Genomic DNA, 20,647 nt, shown 5'->3' on the forward strand with positions numbered 1-20,647 from the left:
GAAGCGCCTGAGAGAGCTTAGTGAGGGGCCTTGCATTGACCAATACTTCACAAGAGGTAGGGAAATTCAGTCGGGTAAAGCCCAGTGGTGGGACAAGCAGCACAGCCCACATGGTATGTACCCAAGTACCCAAGACGAAGCCCAATCAGGCATAAACTAGCAATCACCAACCCAGAGACTACCCAGCCGCAGCAAGCAGTCGAAAGGAAAAGGGATGGAAGAAGACCTCAGATACTTTGGCCTAAATTGTGCAACAAAGGAGATGTTGAAGGAAAACTGGAGAAGATGGGGAAGATCATCAACACCTATGGGGTGGAGATATTTGAAGTGAAAAGCAGTATTTGAATACAGTATTTTAGTATTTGACTTTAGTAAAAAGTGTGAACCAGGGAACCAGAATCCTGTGATCCCTTTGTAAGAGATGCTGCTCCCCAGAATCAGGCCTGCTGAGTAGATTAGGGATTGGGTATAAATTTGCAATGATGACATTGGGGTTTGATTTTCAGTTGAACCGCTATTCAGGCAGTTTGAGCAAGTAACATCAGTCAAGTGTACAGTATAGCGTTGTGGCGAGCAGGTCGGGACAAGAGCCGTGAGGGAACTATGCAAGGCCGGTCTCGCATCTCATGCACCAGACTCGCATCTCTCACGGAGGAGCTCCGGAGGTATAAGAGTGGAACGACAACAGGGAAGGGCGAGTGAGGACCAGGCCTGGACTTTATGTTCTGTTTTATTATGTTTGTTCATTTAATTAAAAATCAATTTTCGTTGGCCAGTTCCAGCCTCCTTCCTTACTTTTTTTGTACCTTGTTAGAAGCGTCATTTCTGGCAGGCACGTTAGTCAAGCTTGCTTAGCAGGTGCAGTTTTATCAGTGTCTACCAAGAGTGGAACAACACATACTAGACTGTTTCCTATTCAAATTGTCTTGTTATAGCTCTAGCAGCGTTAAAATCATGCCACGCTCAAAAGCCCACCACCATCCCCAACTCCTAATCTGACTGCATATAATGTGTATCTATCACAAGTGAAGATACACATGAGCTTTGTGTAAAAGAGTGTTTGGGAGTAGGGCACAGGACATTGTTTAATGGGTCAGGCTTCACTAGTCTCACGCCTCAGGGGAAGTTTCACAAAAAATGCTCTTTCCCGGGTCACAAGGAGCGGTAGCCACACTTGATATTAGCTATAAGAAGAACTAGAGATTGCACATGTTTCATGAAATATAGGCACATTTTTGGTTTTACTTGTTTGTCTTTAATTGTCAAAGCATTAACGCAATGTACAATTACTTTGAATTACACCTGTTGGTCACCAAAGCTGTCTAAAAAAAGCATGTAAAAGTATTCCTATAAATATAAAAATTATATATTTGTGTTATAAATCTGGGACAGGTCAACGTTGTTGTTTTCTAAATGTTTCATTTATACAAAGTTTATTTTATCTTTATATCCATATTGCAAGAATTAGTTTTTTGCAATATTTTTGTTTAAAGCAAACAACCTCTTTTTTAGAACATAAATCGCAACCTCATCCACTGAAAATGGCTGTAATATTTACATTTACATTACGACCCTTTTATCTAAAGCGACTTGCATACAAATCATTGTTTGTGTAAAGGTTTCAAAATTGTCCATCACTACAACGTCAATTTGTTTCTAGATTTGCATGTTGATGTGTCATAATCGTGGAAGGACACGCTTTCGTCATGCATGTCTTCTAGTTTCTCTACTGTGTTAGGGGCTGGAGAAAAAGGATTTGGCATGATGCCCTTAGTGAAAGATACTCGAGCCACCGATCTTTCACCAGAAGTGGCATCGTCCCTAAAACACAGACACTGCCCACCAAAGCTTGTCAATGAATGTCTAAACTTCTAAAGCCGAACTGAAAGTGAAACCTCATTGTAATCTCATGGATTACGTTAGTTTGTTTTGTGAATGCCTTAATAAAGTTTGAGATTTGCCTCAATTAGCTCAATGAAACAATTGTGAGATCTTGATGGATCTAAACACAATACATTGTGAAATTCATTATTTTCTTTAGTTGTTTACTGATGTTCTGACTCAAACAAATAAATAAATATGACTTTGAAGTGAAAGTGGCCTTTTGTCAGTTACGGTGAACCACACCTGAAATGTGACCTCTGCATTTAACCCATCCAGAGACTAGTGAACACACGTACACTCGGAGCAGTGGGCAGCTATCACTGCAGCACATTTATGAAAATTCCATTGCACATACTTTATTATCAAAGCAACAATGGGATAAAAATCTGTTTTAGACAGACTGTGTTATAACATGCTGTTCATAATCTTTCTTCCAAGTCGGAAACCTATAAAGTCTTTCCTGTGTTGAAACTTTCGTCCGTTTCTATTGTGTGTCTTAATAACAGTTAGAATTGTATTGTCATGAATAATAAAGCCTAATCTGTCAAAACAGTTTCAAAACATTTAAAACCAAACTATTGACCCAGTTTACCAAATGAAAGTGGAAGTCGCTGACCTGTTAGCGCTAGCTAGTGAACCCCAATGATAACAAAGACTCTACTATGTAGATAAGCTTATAATGTAATGTAATAAGGATTCCTTTATATTTTGGTTAATAAAATCTTAAAAAATCTTCACCTACCAGACAATGTAACTTGGAAAGGAAAAGTGAAAGCGTATCATCTAAAGATGCAAATGCATTTACTTGAACACAAACCTGTCACACAACATGAGCCTTCTCACTGTTCTATCCCTTTATATGGACGCAATTGTGACAACTTAAGAAATAGATGTCAAAGAGTTTCCTTTTTTTTGCTTTTGGCCGATAGTTAACTGCTAACTGTATAACTTACAACGTTAGCTAGCATGCCCTATGTGATAAAGTTCAAGCTACATGAAAAATAACCTTCTTCCCCAGTTTCAGATTTGGGCATAGGGCCTAATTGAGATATTTTTAGACGCATAATTTTCCCAAATCATAATTCACACCAACAAAAGACTGTATTCTGTCCTCAAATGTTTAAATACAGTGCAACTAATGTTAAACTTTTGATAACATGTGTTAATAGTACTGTACTTTGCAATAACAATAAAGTTAATTACATAGTTTAACCTGATCTAAACTGGGTTGGGTTTGCTGGTTCTGTCAACTCAAAACTTAGTCTTCACCTCCGTGCTTGTTCAGGATAGTTCAGGAAACATGTATAGGAATGGTATACCTGTAGCTACTTATTTAATGCGCACTTTCTCCAGCAAACGCATTCTCTGGTCTGAAAAGGTCCGTGCGCTCGCATCATTTAAACATTATCAGTCATCTGCCTGACAGTTTCATTAATCTTTAATGTTTTATAAATAAAGTATTTGAATTGTAAATAACGTCATGGATCAAGTCAAATCTTATAATTTCTCCATTAATCACAAATAAATTGAATCCTCCGTGTGGAACCTGAATGACTCCACTGCTGCCACAGTGCTGTTCATGATGATGAGAGGGGGAGTGCAGGGGGGTTTCTCCTGAAGTCTACAATCGTCTACACTGTTTTAAGAGTGCTCAGCTCCAAGTTATGACTGCACCAGACAGTCAGCTGCTCAACCTCCTGTGTACGCAGACTCTTCACCATCCTGGATGAGGCCAATGAGTGTGATGTCATCTGCAAACTTAAAAAATCTGACAGAAGGGTCCTGGGCAGTGCAGTCATTGGTGTACAGAGAGAAGAGCAGTGGGGAGAGAAGACACCCCTGGGGGGCGCCAGTGCTGATAGTGCGGGTGCTGGATGTGAGCTTCCCGATTCTCACTAACTGTTGCCTGTCTGTGAGAAAACTGGTGATATACTGACACAGAGCCAGGAACAGATAGCTAGGTTAACTTTGTCTGGAGCAGTGACGGGATGATGGTGTTGAAAGCGGAGCTGAAGTATACAAACAGGATACTCACATAGGTCCCTGGTCTATCCAGATGTTTCAGGACAAAATGCAGCCGAGTGTTAACTGCATCCTCATGTTAACCGATTCCTCAACAGACCTGTTTGCTCTGTATAGGCAAACTGCAGGGGGTCCAGTAAAGGTTCTGTCATGTCCTTCAGATAGTCCAGTACCAGTCTCTTGAATTACTTCATGACCATAGATGTGAGAGCTACGGTCTGTAGTCATTCAGTACTGTGATTTTCCCCTCTGGCAAAAGCTGCAGCCTCTGCACAAGCTCGACAGTGCTTGCACAACAAGGCAAAATATAAAAAATAAGATGTAAGACTATCATTAATAATATAATAGCAGGTGAAATTATTTGGTGATGAAGACGTGTCATGTGGCCGCGTCCTTCTTTAGCCAGCTCTATCAGCTTTTGTCATGTCTGGCTCTAGTAACCTTGGAATGGTGAGACAATACTGGCTGAGAGTCGAGGACTGTTTTGCACTCTTTGATTATACAAGAGAAGTTCACTCAATAGGCCAGATGTTGATGAGAGGCTCCAGCTAGTTTTTCAATTTAAATATCTTGAAGTACTTAGACAGTTAGCAACTGACATATTTTGAAGCATTTCCGAAATCAAACAGTTCTGGATAGACGCCCAGAAATAGTTGCGGTTCCTCTTTCAAATATGGTCCTTTGTGTGTAACAGAATGATCAAACTTCAAAGGTTTGGAAAGGAATTGTCATTTTAAGTGGGGTATTCCTTTAAAAAGAACAAGAACTTTCACACACATTTTTATAAGTGAATGGCTAGTGGACCACCAGTGGTTAGTGGATGGCACTACCAACACCATGGATTCGATCCCAGTGGACTGCACTTAGTCAGAAACAAATGTAAAGTCGCTTTGGATAAAAGCATCTGACAATCATATGAATGTAAAAGTTCAGAACCCATGATATTTCAGCTTTATTTATATAGCGCTTTTCATTGTTACAAAGCAGCTGTACAAGAAAAAATTGACTGTAAACCAAACATAACTCATGTAATTCAAAACACAGGTCAAATATTAGAGACTATATATTACTACGCAGGGGTAATTAAATAAAACTAGTTTTCATCATTGCAATACGATCACAGATTCCTCCCCGTGTTAAATCATATCAGAAGCTCTTTATCAGGTTGTGTGGGTGGCTCTTAAAAGAGCCTTTTGTTTGTTGGGAGTCAAGCGTGAGTTTACTTGGAGCTCGTGTATTTAGTCACGGCCTTTGTTCCCTCAGACACGGCGTGTTTGGCCAGCTCACCGGGCAACAGCAGACGAACGGCGGTCTGGATCTCTCTGGATGTGATGGTGGAGCGCTTGTTGTAGTGAGCGAGACGAGAAGCTTCACCGCCGATGCGCTCAAAGATGTCGTTGACGAAAGAGTTCATGATGCCCATCGCCTTGGAGGAAATACCGGTGTCCGGGTGAACCTGCTTCAGGACTTTGTACACGTAGATGGCGTAACTCTCCTTCCTGGACTTTCTGCGCTTCTTTCCTGCCTTCCCGGCGGGCTTAGCGACGACCTTCTTAGAGCCCTTCTTGGGCGCGGACTTCGCTGGTTCAGGCATTACGATACGAGTAGATATCGGATCTGAAGTATCAGGAAGTACACAGCAGGGGTATTTATTGAAGAGACTATGCTAATTTTTAGCAAAACTGGTCATGTGCTCCGATTGTGTGTCTCCGTTGGCCAAACCCTTTAAAGGTTTCAATTGGTTAGAAAAGATAGCCAATGAAATTGTTTCCATCACATACTCGTGTGTGCACCATGCGATTTCCTTTGTTCATTTATTTATTTTGATGATAACATACAACACAAGGAAAATCTGCGTCTCCGTTTTGTAGCCCTTATGTAAAGGTTTTGTCACGAGTCTCTTTACGAGGCTTTATTTTTAATACGTTTAAAGACATTCAATAACCCGAACAACACATCTCTAAAATATTGTGTTGTTGGTCTCGTTGCCAAATTGTCTTGTAAATGACGAGGAAAACAAGCACACCTCTTTACCTAAAAATGACAAACCAGACTATTTCTGTAATTATTTTAGAGACAGCATACGGTTTAACAAACAAGAGTTGAACCGTATCGACTTTTCATAAATACGTAGGTTTACGTAAAGAACATAACATATGCATAAATAATAACCTTTGTTTTGTGTTAGTAAAAAGGCGCAACTTTTTCCCCCACAATTAGTTAAACGTGTTTTATTAGTGATGTGCTTCGGTCATCGTTTGCGCTCTCGGGGTTTTCTAATCTGTTACTTTTTATTTTAATCTCTTAAAATATAAATTGACTTTCAGCAGTGTACGCTAACACTCATCATTATTACTGATGAACAGACAATTATCAAGGAAAGTGTCTCGTTCAGTGGAATGGAAGTGGCTCTTAAAAGAGCCTTTGGGGTTTATTTATGGGATGTAGAATTGAGTTTAAGCGCGTTCACCACGGATGCGGCGGGCCAGCTGAATGTCTTTGGGCATGATGGTGACTCTCTTGGCGTGGATGGCACACAGGTTTGTGTCCTCAAAAAGCCCGACCAAATAAGCCTCGCTGGCCTCCTGCAGGGCCATGACGGCGGAGCTCTGGAAGCGCAGATCGGTCTTGAAGTCCTGAGCGATTTCTCTCACCAGACGCTGGAAAGGCAGCTTGCGAATCAGCAGCTCGGTGGACTTCTGATAGCGGCGGATTTCTCTCAGCGCCACTGTACCGGGCCTGTAACGATGAGGCTTCTTCACGCCGCCGGTGGCTGGTGCGCTCTTGCGGGCGGCTTTAGTAGCGAGCTGCTTTCTCGGGGCTTTGCCACCGGTGGACTTACGAGCGGTCTGCTTAGTTCTCGCCATGACTACAGTTGCGACTCTTCTCTGTCAGATACTGAATGAAACGCGCTCTGTGGCTGGTTATAAAGACTAGTCCACCATGACATCAGAGGGTGGTGACGGTGCGCTGGCACGTGATTGGATAATGTGTGACGTCTACGCATACAACTGACCAATGGCTGTGCGTTTCACGTTGTTTAAACGTGACAGCAACAGCTTCCGGTTACCGCTCGAAACCTTTTGTTTACATTTGTCGCATTAAATCATCTGATGTTTACTTGTGATGAACTCGCGACTTCACGGAGAAATCACACATTTGCTCTTCTAACAAAGAGGTTTTATTTCGTTTCTTGTCGTTGTGTGAGTGGAATTAAAGGTAAATTGTAATGAAATGCACCACTAACGTTAGTTAAAAACAGTCAGACCAGTTACTGCCAAACTCAAAATACTGAAGATCCGTCTTAGACAGAACCTGGTTATGCAACACGTGCGCAACGTTTGTCTGCATCGCGTTATATTTATTCATCTATTGAGGATGAAATCGCTCTCTTTTGGTTTAAGTGGGTGGCTCTTAAAAGAGCCTTTTCAATGATTCGGGAGAAAGTCGTTTACTTGGTCTTAGCGGGTTTGTCGGTCTTCTTGGGCAGTAACACCGCCTGGATGTTGGGCAACACGCCACCCTGAGCGATGGTCACTCCACCCAGCAGTTTGTTCAACTCCTCGTCGTTACGGACCGCCAGCTGCAGATGGCGAGGAATGATTCTGCTCTTCTTATTGTCCCGAGCGGCGTTTCCAGCCAACTCCAGGATCTCAGCGGTCAGATACTCGAGCACAGCTGCGAGATAAACTGGAGCTCCGGCACCGACGCGGTGAGCGTAGTTACCTTTGCGAAGAAGTCTGTGAACACGGCCAACGGGAAACTGAAGACCCGCTCTGGATGACCTAGTTTTGGCCTTAGCTCTCGCTTTGCCGCCGGTTTTGCCTCTTCCGCTCATGATTCCTTTGTAAGAGTGTATTGATCGCAACCACAGAAACAACGTTTGACGTTGAGGTCGTGAGTTCCAGTATTTATACGTGTCTTTCGTTCGCCTATTGGTTGGACTCTGTGAAAAGTTCAAACCAATCACTGAACTTCGCTCCAAACGCCAAAGCCCCGCCTATTTCTTCCCTTAATGCTTATTCGACTTGATGCGGCGCCTCACGATCCGACAGGCGGATGACGTCAAAATACCGCGAGAGCGATACGAAAGCAAACTTATTTATGATATGTAGAATCGCTCTCGCGGTACTTTGATGTCATCCGCCTGTCGGATCGTGCGGCTCCGCATCAAGCCTTTAGTTTTTCCTCACGTTGCCTTTCGCCACTTTACGCGCATTAGTTTAATACATATTTATACACACAACACAACTTCAGTTGTTGCGCTGATTCTGAATAAAAATGCTTTGGCGATTATTACCTTCATAATTAAGTTTATCATTTTCATAATCATTTGTTAAGAACACAACTATGATAATATCAAAATATGTCTTTAGTGGGCTGGTGGGTGGCTCTTAAAAGAGCCTTTTTTAAATGTAAAGTCAGACTTCACTTCTTCTTCGGGGCGGCCTTCTTGGGTTTAGCTGCTTTAGGCTTCGTCGTCTTGGGTTTGGCAACCTTCGCCTTCTTCGGGCTTTTAGCAGCTTTCTTGGGACTCTTGGCTACTTTCTTGGGGGCCGCTGGCTTCTTCGCCTTCTTGGGGCTCTTCGTTGTCTTTTTAGCGGCGGCAGCGGCTGACTTCTTCGCCTTCTTAGGAGATTTCTTTGCGGCGGTCTTCTTTGCAGGTGCAGCCTTAGGTTTCTTGGCAGCAGCAGCGGGTTTCTTGGCTGCGGGCTTCTTCGCTTTAGCAGCGGCTTTCGTCGCGGGCTTCTTTGTCTCGGCTTGTTTCTTGTTGAGTTTGAATGATCCTGAAGCGCCGGTTCCTTTGACCTGGACCAGAGTTTCTTTAGTCACCAGACTCTTGATGGCGATCTTGACTCGGGAGTTGTTCTTCTCCACGTCGTAGCCGCCGGCAGCGAGAGCTTTCTTCAGGGCGGCGAGAGACACGCCGCTCCTCTCCTTGGAAGCAGACACGGCTTTGACGATGAGTTCGCCCACGCTTGGTCCGGCGGTCTTGGCTTTAGCAGCAGATTTCTTCTTGGGTGATTTGGCCGGCGGCGCGGCGGCAGCTGGAGCGGTTTCTGTCATTCTTCTCTTCGGATCAGTGCTGTCACACAATCTGTAGTAGATCAGGAGCGATGAGCGACCGAGCGCGGCGCTGCAGTGTTATACAGCACATGAGAACCGTACAGACTCAACTGGACAGTTCAGCGTCTGTGTGCTTCCAGGAGCCGTTGACTCGTGTGTTTTCTCCTCTAACATTTACAACAAAACCGGACTCATAAAGCCCGTGTGCGCGATAAAAACAATGTGAACACCGAGCTGAGGCGCAGAGCTCCGTCTGGAAGCTAAATGACACGCTGATTAATCGTTTAATTTTGCATTTTGGTCAAATCTTCGAGCAGCGCGAGTCACTGGATGAAAGCGTGAATGATTTTCGTTGTTATTTGTGTTTTGAATATATAGTGAAGAGCTTTGACGCGTCTTCTGTGTGTTTAACAGGCGCCTGAAAAATCACTTGAAGTAAATAAACATAATTGAGAGTCTCGCGAAGTCTTATTTATAGGAGTTGTTGTGGCCGTGTTGAAGCACACGTGTCATCCGCACGCTTCCCGTCCCTGTGACCGACATGTACATGTGATCTGCATCTGGGTCATTCCACGAAATCGCTGCCTTTTAAACTTTGAAAATGTAAAAACAAAACACGATGAATCAATTTCCTTTAACATGAACAAGTTAAATACAAGATAAGTTACTGTGCTCTTAGTTTGACTTACCTCGTCGTTTCATATTGTCATCCCTATTTTTTGTTTTAATGATAAGGTTTATAGCCTATTGTATATTTTTGTTACAGACAAAAGTTTTACTGTATACTATAGTTTTATTTTGAACCGTGTAATAGCTTATTATATATATATATATATATATATATATATATATATATATATATATATATATATATATATATATATATCCTACAGTAGGCTACATGATAAGTATTTTGTTACAGTTTTCACAAGGATTGTTTCAAATTTGGGATGTTTTTATAATTATAACTGTCTCTACAAATACACTAAAGTTTTAGTTATAATGGCATTTCAAATATAATTGTTTAGTTTTTCTCAATTGTTTACACACATGTTATGGCCATTGTGTCTCAAGTACCAATATTTGTAACTCATGCACCAACCCCCAGAACCAATTCTGCTACTACAAGCACAATTCCTGCTTTACACTCACATTGCAGATCTAAAACACTTTTTTCAAAACACTACACACAATTCTCTGCATTTGGCACAATTTTCGGGCAGAAAAATCTCTTGTTTTCACAAGGAACACACTGCCATTCAAATATGCACACTGACTCATCACATGGACAAACACCTGTCACACATTTTTACAATTAGCAAGCAGAGCTTTAGCATAAAAGGGCAACAGGTGAGCTCTTCTGTTTTGGAGCAATGGATGCCAACAATGGTAACAGACGGAGAGCCAGCGAAGTGAGACGGTGCGGACGGTGCGGACGGTGCGGACGGTGCGGACGGTGCGGACGGTGCGGACGGTGCGGACGGTGCGGACGGTGCGGACGGTGCGGACCGTAATCTCTAATGAGATCCGAGCCACTTTGGTTGACCATGTGGTTAACCATGGTCTAACAATGAGGGAGGCTGGGCAAAAGGTACAGCCAAATTTGAGCAGGTACACTGTAGCATCCATCATCCGGACTTTCTGAAATGAGAATAGGTAAGAAAACTACTCGATAGAAAATTGCATTACTGCAAATCAATACAGTGTTCAATGAGTAGGCCTACAGTAGTACAGAATTGCCTGTGGACTGTTCTGAAGGACTGTAAAAATAAAGTATTTTTCACGTATTTGGGATATGTATTCCTACACAGTATTTTACTATTTGTTTGGCAGAACTGAAAGATTACCTACACAAGGTGGTCGGGAACGTGTTCTGTCTCCTGAAAAGGAAACTGCAGTCATGAACATTGTATTTGCCGTAATGTTATGGCGTTATTTTAAAGACCAAGCAAAATAATTGAAAGCAATGAGATATTTCCAAATATTGATAGGGTAAGCTTATCAACACTGGACCGTGTCTTGCGCAGAAATAATCTGAGGATGAAGCAGGTCTACAGGGTGCCATTTGAACGCAATTCAGAGTCAAAGAATTGCGATATAACTATGTGCAAGTGAGTCCTATACAATCCCTAAATTGATGCATACTCTCAACACTGTGTAAATTATAGCCTACATATTTCAGTATTGTAATCATAATGATTGTGCTTCACAATAGTGACCACTCCATGTCTATTTCTGATATTGTCATGTGTGTTTCAGACAGTCCTTGAGCTAGAGGTGGCTGCAGTGGAGCACCAGTTCATCTTCATTGATGAGGTTGGATTCAACCTCACAAAAAGACGAAAGAGGGGAAGCAATATCATCGGCCAGCGTGCCATTGTTAAAGTCCCTGGCCAGCGCGGAGGGAACATCACAATGTGTTCAGCGATTACCCACAACGGCGTCATCCATCACCATGATACCCTTGGCCCCTACAACACTGCCCATCTGATCACATTCCTGGACACTCTACACAACACACTCATTCCCCCAGATCAGATAGACGGCCCAGAGCAGCTCAGGTACGTTGTCATTTTGGACAACGTATCTTTCCACCGGGCTGCTCTGGTTCGTAACTGGTTCACTGCTCACCCACACTTTTTAGTTGTTTATCTGCCTCCATATTCCCCATTCCTCAATCCTATTGAGGAATTTTTTTCTGCCTGGAGATGGAAAGTGTATGATCGAAATCCACAAACGCGTATACCCCTTCTCCAAGCTATGGAAGACGCATGTGGAGATATAGCAGCTGATGCTTTTCATGGCTGGACTCGCCATGCTAGGCGATATTTCCCCCGCTGCTTGGCCAGGGAAAACATTGCCTGTGATGTGGATGAGGTGCTGTTGCCAGATCGAAACTGAAGAGAGAATCCAGCATAGTTTTTTTACTGTAACTGTATAAATTCTTTGGTTGTTTTGTATGTACACCACTGTTAGGATGTACTGTTGTTTTTGTTGGAAAAATAAAATATATTTGTTATCGTGTATTTGTGTGTTCTGACTATATACTGTATGTATATACTACAAATATTTGACAACACACTTATGTATGTACTGTCTGTAGTAAGTGTAACACTGAACCATATAAAGAGCAAAGTCATTATGATGAATGGAGAAGTGTTTTCCATTCATCATAGTGTTTTATTTAGATCACATCAGTGTTCAACTGGTTCTTATAAATGTCTATTCATATGATGGTGTGTGTGTGTCATTTGAAAACAAAACACCATTTTGAGAAGAAAGAACATTGTTTTGAATGTGAAGTTTCATTTTGCAGGAGAATTGAGGGGTTTTGCCAATTGTGTTTTTGGATTTGTGTGTGGAGTTCTGAGAATATGAGGCATGCTTTCAGAAAATGTGTGTAAACAATCGAGAAAAACTGGAACCTGTGTTATCATCCTGCATTTCAAGTGAGATTTATTCTGCCAGTGTATCTGCCAAAGTACGGCACATAATACCATCACAAGAAAATGAACCTCTTTTTTAAGTATTTGTCATCAATTCAGTCATTGTTGTATGTAGAAACTGATTACGGTCTTATTCTTTCTAATATACATCCCATGAAAACATTGATACACACAGCGCCTGCACTAAAGAACAATGATTACAGACTTATTATTAGCCTACGGATTATGAAACATCATTATTAATATATTTCAACCTTATGGGCTAAACTAAAGCTATAAGAGTAATGTTGCCACTCAAATCAAAGTATTTCATAATGTAAATAACTGTAAGATTGACTTAAATAACTGAATATCAATGCTGTTAAAGCAGTGAACAATTTTAAATCAAGCTTTGTGAAGTACGATACAGTTTGTATACAACAGTATTTGTGTCATGTCATATACTTAATGTGAGACTGCAGTTTACTCACTGACGGAGTTTATTGAATAATAAATCATCATTGTTGAACTTCAGTGCTCTTATATTCACAGCATGGTGCTTTAGACAGAACTGAGGAGGTTTCGTGTAATTTGGTTATTAAACCTAAAAACACACATTTCCATAAATGTGAAATGTTTGTTTATTCTTGTCCTTTTCGACCATTGTGTTGATGAGTTGACAAAAGTTACTCTGAACACTCATTTAGTCAATAATGTATGGACAAACTCCATTTGAATGAACATTAAGAGATAATAATAATTCACGGCTCTCACTTCTATTCAAGCTGCACGTCCTGAAGTTTTCACCACTGCAGTTACAGGAATTTCTCCATCAAGCCCACAACACATCAGTCATTCCAGCAGCAGGTGGCGCTGCATCCCTTCTAACAAGACATTCATCTATTCGTCTGCTAAACCTGCTTGTCCTCTGCAGGGTCAAGAGGGCTTCAGTGTATCCCAGCATATCATTATAAAATGAGTCTTTCTTCAACACATTGAGATCGTTTCTGTTCAGGGCCGTCCTCACCAGTAAAACATCTTCAATTAGATCTAAAGCTGTTCTTAATTTACGTTGAATATTTGTTCGGTAACACGGGACATTGTTCATGTAGGAACTAAACTTTCCTATTATGCTCACCATAATCTACATCAAGACGTTTTAGGCACAGTATATTGATAGCATTTTCCAAATGATCTACTCTGCCTTTAACTGGAATATATTCTGTCGCTGCTACCTGGGTCCATTATTCATTTATAAAAATGTTACATTAAATTTAAAGGACAAGAGCTTACAAAATAAATAATCTAGAACATGTATTACGTTTTTACATAGTTGAATATGAACAAAACATTGTTTACGTTTCTAAAGTCACACCAAAGCTCTGAAATTTTCATATTAGTGTACACTTCAGGCTCACCTTAACCCATATGTGGTCTTCGTTGGGCTGCAGATTAACACAGTGTCTACACCGGACGCGACCGGCACGATGCGACACGACAAAAGACATTAGAAACTGATTAGAACCCATTATAATTTAAAAGTGTGTCCACACTGGATGCGGCACGACGCAGTCCGGTGTAGACCCTAGAGACCCCAGGCAACAATATTTTTTTTTTCATATTTTCATGAATAAATAAATATTATTCTTGAACGTGTTTTTAAATAAAACAATTTTTTATGTTAAATTAAGTTTTTATAAAACTGACCTTTCTAACTTTGATAACATGGATTATTAGACACTTTGAAGTGTAAGATGTTTGCCCATCTTTTGGAAAATTTCGTTTAAAAAGTAAAAATTATCACTTTTACCTGTAGATGGCTGCAGAGCTCCACTATTTGCTATTTGTCCAACTAAAAGATTTCTTCTCGCAATTTTGTTTTCAGTTGGATTCATATCTATATATTATTAAGTCATTGCTGTCTGTGTGTTCTGCGTTGCTACTGATTTTGAGAATTAATTTTGTCCATTTTCCAAGCGGGGTCCTCAGAGACTTTATGTTAGTGTGACTTTTTTCAGATATAATTTTAATGTTTTTAAATGGTAGATATAGAAAGTGTTGACCACTGTCTCACGCCATTTGGAACAGGATATGTTTTTATTTTAGCAAACGGCCATCGCAGGTTAAAAAGACCCCAAACACCACATAACCGTTAAAATAGATACAAATTCAAAAATGTTTCTTGGCTTGTAATCAGGGGAACCGGTCATGAGGTATGGACAGAACCCAAGCGCAGGCAGCTGTTTGCTAAATAATAAAACTTTATTTAAACAAAGACCCTCGATGGGGAAAACATGAACAAAAACAAGACAAGACTAAATCTTCCCACAAGGGGGACAAAACAAACGAGGTAATAAGAATGATAAATAAACTATAAGTCCACAAACTTCCACAAAGTCCAGGAAACAGGAACACGGGTAATCCAAAATGAGGCAGGGTAAGCAAGACAAACTAGGATGAGTAAATGTGCAAAATGAACCGACAAGAGACAGAGGGAAACAGGGGCTTGAAAAAGGGAAACACTAACAAGGACTGATGACACAGGGCGGTAGGGGACATGAATGAAACACTAAAGGAAAGCTAACAGGAGGATTGCACGAGGCAGGTGAGGGGAATGAAACACTAAGGGAAAGATGGACCAGGGCTGGTGACAAGACTAAAACACTAATGGGCCGCTAACAGGGAAACAAGGGGGCGGGGCGAGGTGAGGTGAAAAGAGGTGAAAAGGTTCATGTGTGTAAATGTGAAATGCAGGTGTTGTGTTGTGAACATGATCTCTGGAGACAGAGCCGATCTATTCTGAGTCTCTTCATCCTGTCAATGCAAATGTGATGTTCAGCTCAACACTCTCAGTGTCAATGAACACACAAGTTTCACTTCTGGTCACTTATAAAGTTAGATGAGTGCTATATTGAAAATGCACAGAAACCTTTTGATTTTAAATCATGAATTATTCTGGCAATATTGTAATAAATTATCAAGCTTTTCTCTTCACTGGTGTAATCAATGAATGTTCAGGACATATTTTGTGATACTGATCCGCAGCTGTTGGTGCATCTGATCATCATTTTACATTTTTTGTTGAGGAATTTTATATGAGTCAAAAAACTGAAACACACACACTTCCAGAAAATAAAAATATCTCTGTTTTGTCATTGTCTGTGTTTTGCAATGTGTGGATGTGTTGTGTTGTGTGTGTTTGTGTTGTATGAGCAGCTGCAGTATGTGTGAGGTGTATCAGTGCAGTCACTGTTCAGTCTGACTGACGAAGGTTTTTGTTCGACTCTTTATCACTGTGTCAACTCTGGACCACTGTGAACACTCTGACAGTAATAATCTCCTGCATCTTCAGTCTGAACTCCACTGATGCTCAGAGTGAAATCTGTGTTTGATCCACTGCCTTTGAATCTAGATGATACTCCAGATTGGAGGCGTGATGCATCAAATATGAGGAGTTTAGGAGCTTCTCCAGGTTTCTGTAAGTACCAGGCGAAGTAATAACCATAATACACGTTACTGCTGACTTTACACTTTAATGTAACATCTCGTCCTGGTTGAACTGTTGTTTTTGGTGGAGTCTGAGTAACAGTGTTCTGTCCTCTACACACTGAAAGAAACAACAAGAATGAAATATAAGACAACACTGAAACAAATGAAGATTTCACTCTTCAATGAATAATAATGATGAAAATGTTACTACACAAACCTTGAGCAAACACTGTGAGTGTCCAGATGAAGATGATGCTGAACGTCATTGTTGTTCTTGTTGGTTTGTGTGTTGTGTTGTGTTGTCAGTCATGAAGTGTTAAACTCACAGCACTATAAACACTCTCAGATCACTGAAGCACGTGATCACAATGCAAACTCACTCTCTACATTTACATCATTTACATCACCGCAAAAACACTGGACTCGTGATGTGTTACCTTTTGTTCATGTTTTAGATCATGTGAATATTGTGTTATATATAATATAAAAATATATGTTTCAAGACAAATAAACCTCCAGAACCACCCGGGCAGCAGTCCGCCTGGCCTGCCGGTACCCATCAGCTGCCTCAGGAGTCCCACAAGCCAACCAGGCCCGATAGGACTCCTTCTTCACCTTGATGGTTTCCCTTACTTCTGGTGTCCACCAACGGGTTCTGGGATTGCCGCCTCGACAGGCACCGGAGACCTTATGGCCACAGCTCCGAGCGGCCGCTTCGACAATGGAGGTGGAGAACATGGTCCACTCTGACTCAATGTCTCCAGCCTCCCTCGGGATACGGTTGAAGCTCTGCCGGAGGTGGGAGTTAAAGATCTCTCTGACAGGAGACTCGGCCAGGCGTTCCCAGCAGACCCTTACAGTACATTTGGGTCTGCCGAGTCTGTCCAGCTTCCTCTCCCGCCAAAATAACTGAACACCGCTCGGGTTCAGATCAGGGGGGCCGTTCCTCCCAATCACGCCCCTCCAGGTGTCATTGTTGTTGCCCACATGGGCGTTGAAGTCCCCCAAAAGAACGACGGAGTCCCCAGTCGGAGCACTTTCCAGCACCCCTCCCAGAGACTCCAAGAAGGAGGCCCGTAGGCACAAACAACAGTGATAGACCTATCCCCGACCCGTAGGCGCAGGGAAACGACCCTCTCGTTCACCGGGGCAAACTCCAACACATGGCAGTAGAGCTGGGGGACTGTAAGCAAACCCACACCAGCCCGCGTCCTCTCATCATGGGCAACTCCAGAGTGATGAAGTGTCCATCCTCTCTCGAGGAGTGTGGTTTCAGAATCCAAGCCATGCGTAGATGTGATCCCGACTATCTCTAGTCGGAACCTCTCAACCTCACCCACCATCTCCGGCTTCTTCCCCACCAGCGAGATGACGTTCCACGTCCCTAGAGCTAGTTTCCGTGTCCTGGGATCGGGCTGTCGAGGGCCATTCCGCCGACTGCCGCCCGATCCACTATGCATCCACCGCCTATGGTCCTTCCCGCATGTGGTGAGCCCACGGGAATGCGGCCCCACTTAGCTCCTTCGGGCTGAGCCCAGCCGGACCCCGTGGCATATATCCCCAGACAACATAGCTCCTAGGGTCACTAGCATACTCAAACCCCTCCACCACGTTAAGGTGGCGGTTCAAGGAATGGCTTCTCAGCCTCCCCAGGAAAGTCTATGCCAGGGTACTGGAAAGGAGAATACGGCCGATAGTAGAACCTCGGATTCAAGAGGAGTGTGGTTTTCGTCCGGGCCGTGGAACGCTGGACCAGCTCTACACCCTCTACAGGGTGCTGGAGGGTTCATGGGAGTTTGCCCAACCAATCCACGTGTTTTGTGGATTTGGAGAAGGCATTGGACTGTGTCCCTCGAGGAGTCCTGTGGAGGGTGCTTCGGGAGTATGGGGTCCGGGGTCCTTTGCTAAGGGCTGTCAGGTCCCTGTACGACCGAAGCAGGAGCTTGGTTCGCATTGCGGCAGTAAGTCGGACTTGTTCCCAGTGCATGTCGGACTCCAGCAGGGCTGCCCTTTGTCGCCGGTTCTGTTCGTAATTTTTATGGACAGAATTTCTAGGCGCAGCCTGGGGCCAGAGGGTGTCAGATTTGGGGACCACACAATCTCGTCTCTGCTATTTGAGAGATGATGTTGTCGTGTTGGCCCCTTCAAACCAGGACCTTCAGCATGCACTGGGACGGTTTACAGCCGAGTGTGAAGCGGCTGAAATGAAAATCAGTACCTCCAAATCCGAGGCCATGGTCCTCAGTCGGAAAAGAGTGGCTTGCCCACTTCAGGTTGGTGGAGAGTTCCTGCCTCAAGTGGAGGAGTTTAAGTATCTTGGGGTCTTGTTCACGAGTGAGGGAAGGATGGAACGGGAGATTGACAGACGATTGGGTGCAGCTTCTACAGTAATGCGGTCGATGTACCGGTCTGTCGTGGTGAAAAAAGAGCTGAGCCGCAAGGCGAAGCTCTCGATTAACCGGTCAATCTACGTTCCTACTTTCACCTATGGTCATGAGCTTTGGGTCATGACCGAAAGGACAAGATCCCGGATACAGGCGGACGAAATGAGCTTCCTCTGCAGGGTGGCTGAGCGATCCCTTAGAGACAGGGTGAGAAGCTCGGTCACCCGGGAGGAGCTCGGAGTAGAGCCGCTGCTCCTCCACATCGAGAGGGGTCAGCTGAGGTGGCTTGGGCATCTGTTCCGGGCCCGTCCGACCGGGAGGAGACCCCGGGGAAGACCCAGGACACACTGGTGGGACTATGTCTCCCGGCTGGCCTGGGAACGCCTCAGTGTACCCCCGGAAGAGCTAGAGGAAGTGTCTAGGGTGAGGGATGTCTTGGCATCTCTGCTTAGACTGCTGCCCCCGCGACCCGGCCCCAGATACGTGGAAGAAAATGGATGGATGTTCATATTTTGAGATTATGAGAGTGAAATATGAATATAACTAATTGTTTGTACACAGTCATTACTAGTCAGAAGATTAAATTAAATTTGAATGTGCTTGATGTATGAATGTGAGATAAAGTGTAGAGATGTGTTTGTGATGTGTTTACTGAAGCGTTCAGAGGTTTTTGTACAGTCGCTCTATTAGTTTGTATCACTGTGGTACACTTTCGGCAGCGGCACCAGACTGGATGTTGGCAGTAAGTAAATAATTCAATAATAATATAATACAACAGATTTCTGCTTTTAAATATAATGATCTACTGTGAAATATGAAATGAGACGACGGTTTCAGCATATTTATTTAATAAATGACTTTGTGCATTAGTGCATTTACAACTTTTGAAAGTTTTCTTTATAATAGTGTCAGTAAAGATTAAGATGTGTTTAATGATTTATTCACGTGGTTATTGGGGGGAAATAAGAAATGTTTTTAAATTATTTTTACAATTTCACACATACTGGATTATCTGATTTTATTTGTAATTTTCCTCCCGAAAATAATACAATTGTTTATGCTATTAAATTTAACATTTCAAATGTATAAAATCAGATTTGCCGATTTAAAATAAAAAGAAATTTAAGTTGAGGAACTTTGTTAATATGATAAATATGAGTTTGTATGTATTTATTGTATTTGTTTTATTGTGAATATTTATGTTAAACAATTTTAAAATACTTTGTCACTGTAGTTGATGTTACAGGTAGTTTCCATTTATTATCTCTAAAATTATACTTCATCAAAATTAATATATTTCACAAAGATTATATGTTTTCTACATTGAAAATTTCTATAACAATATTTTTCAAACGTTAGTTTCACTGTGAAACTGTATAAACATTCAGATCAACAATAATGAAAGGGAGAATTAACACAAGACTAAAACGTGTTTTATTTGATTATTTTGATCTTTGATGTTTATCGTGTAGAGAGTGAAGTTGTTTGTGACTTTGTGACTATTGTGTGTTTGTCAGGCTTCACTCGTCCTACAGTGAGCGTCCTGCCGCCCTCCAGTGAAGAGATTTCCACAAAGAAAACAGCAACACTGATGTGTTTGCTCAACAAGGGTTTCCCCTCAGACTGGAGTGTGATGTGGAAGGTGGACGGGAGCAGCAGATCTCAGGACAGCAGTGTTGGGCTCCTGGAGAAGAACGGTCTGTACAGCTGGAGCAGCAGTCTGACTCTCTCTGAGCAGGAGTGGAGCTCAGTGGTCTCAGTGAGCTGTGAGGCCAAACACAAAGATAACAGTCAAACAGTCTCTAGAGAACTCAAGAGACAAGATCAGTGTTCATACTAGACTCTCTCTCTCTCTCTCTCTCTCTCTCTCTCTCTCTATTCTGACTTCTGCTCTTCACAAACATCACACTCCTGTGCATGTGTGCTTTATGTGTGCTGCTGTCTGGGTTTCCTAACAAATAAACAAATAAAATCATATTGAATCTACGAGTCGTGTTGTGTCCTTCTTTGACAATCCTCAAACATGTAGTGATCTAGGAAATCTCATTTATTAAGACATTTTCGAATACACAAATACATATTATTCTCTCTCTCTCTCTCTCTCTCTCTCTCTCTCTCTCTCTCTCTCTCGTATGTTTGTATGCGTGTGTGTGTGTGCATGTGTGTTTGTGTGTGCGTGCATGCTTGTATGCGTGTATGTGTGTGTGTTAATAATATTTAACCAATGAAATAAGCAACCAACACAGACAGACAGTAAATTAGTAAACAAATGATGAAATAAATAGTAACTGTCATTTAAAAACTCAAATGTATCTCTATAGTTTTGCTTTATATGAGCAGCCGGGAGTGCAGATGCCATGACAAGATAGAAACAGA

General features: G+C 42.2%; 4 protein-coding genes across 4 annotated transcripts; all 4 read right to left on the reverse strand.

Annotated features, from left to right (window-relative positions):
- Positions 1-4,846: 4,846 nt before the first annotated feature.
- LOC306890639 (histone H2B-like) lies at positions 4,847-5,524 on the reverse strand. The gene has a single exon (XM_079450499.1). The coding sequence runs from the start codon at positions 5,498-5,500 to the stop codon at positions 5,126-5,128; it is 375 nt and encodes a 124-aa protein (XP_079306625.1). The 5' UTR covers positions 5,501-5,524; the 3' UTR covers positions 4,847-5,125.
- Positions 5,525-6,362: 838 nt separating this feature from the next.
- Positions 6,363-6,773, reverse strand: LOC306890585 (histone H3.2; the record flags this gene model as incomplete). The annotated part of the gene is made up of 1 exon (XM_079450418.1): positions 6,363-6,773. One exon carries the CDS (start codon positions 6,771-6,773, stop codon positions 6,363-6,365), a length of 411 nt encoding a protein of 136 aa, XP_079306544.1.
- A 584-nt stretch (positions 6,774-7,357) lies between these two features.
- LOC306890794 (histone H2A-like) lies at positions 7,358-7,744 on the reverse strand (the record flags this gene model as incomplete). Its single annotated transcript, XM_079450764.1, has 1 exon — positions 7,358-7,744. One exon carries the CDS (start codon positions 7,742-7,744, stop codon positions 7,358-7,360), a length of 387 nt encoding a protein of 128 aa, XP_079306890.1.
- A 590-nt stretch (positions 7,745-8,334) lies between these two features.
- On the reverse strand, positions 8,335-8,973 carry LOC306890456 (histone H1-like; the record flags this gene model as incomplete). The annotated part of the gene is made up of 1 exon (XM_079450210.1): positions 8,335-8,973. One exon carries the CDS (start codon positions 8,971-8,973, stop codon positions 8,335-8,337), a length of 639 nt encoding a protein of 212 aa, XP_079306336.1.
- Between the last annotated feature and the right edge of the window lie 11,674 nt (positions 8,974-20,647).

Source organism: Barbatula barbatula (genome assembly GCF_947034865.1).
Source record: "Barbatula barbatula genome assembly, chromosome: 25".
Classification (NCBI taxonomy): domain Eukaryota; kingdom Metazoa; phylum Chordata; class Actinopteri; order Cypriniformes; family Nemacheilidae; genus Barbatula; species Barbatula barbatula.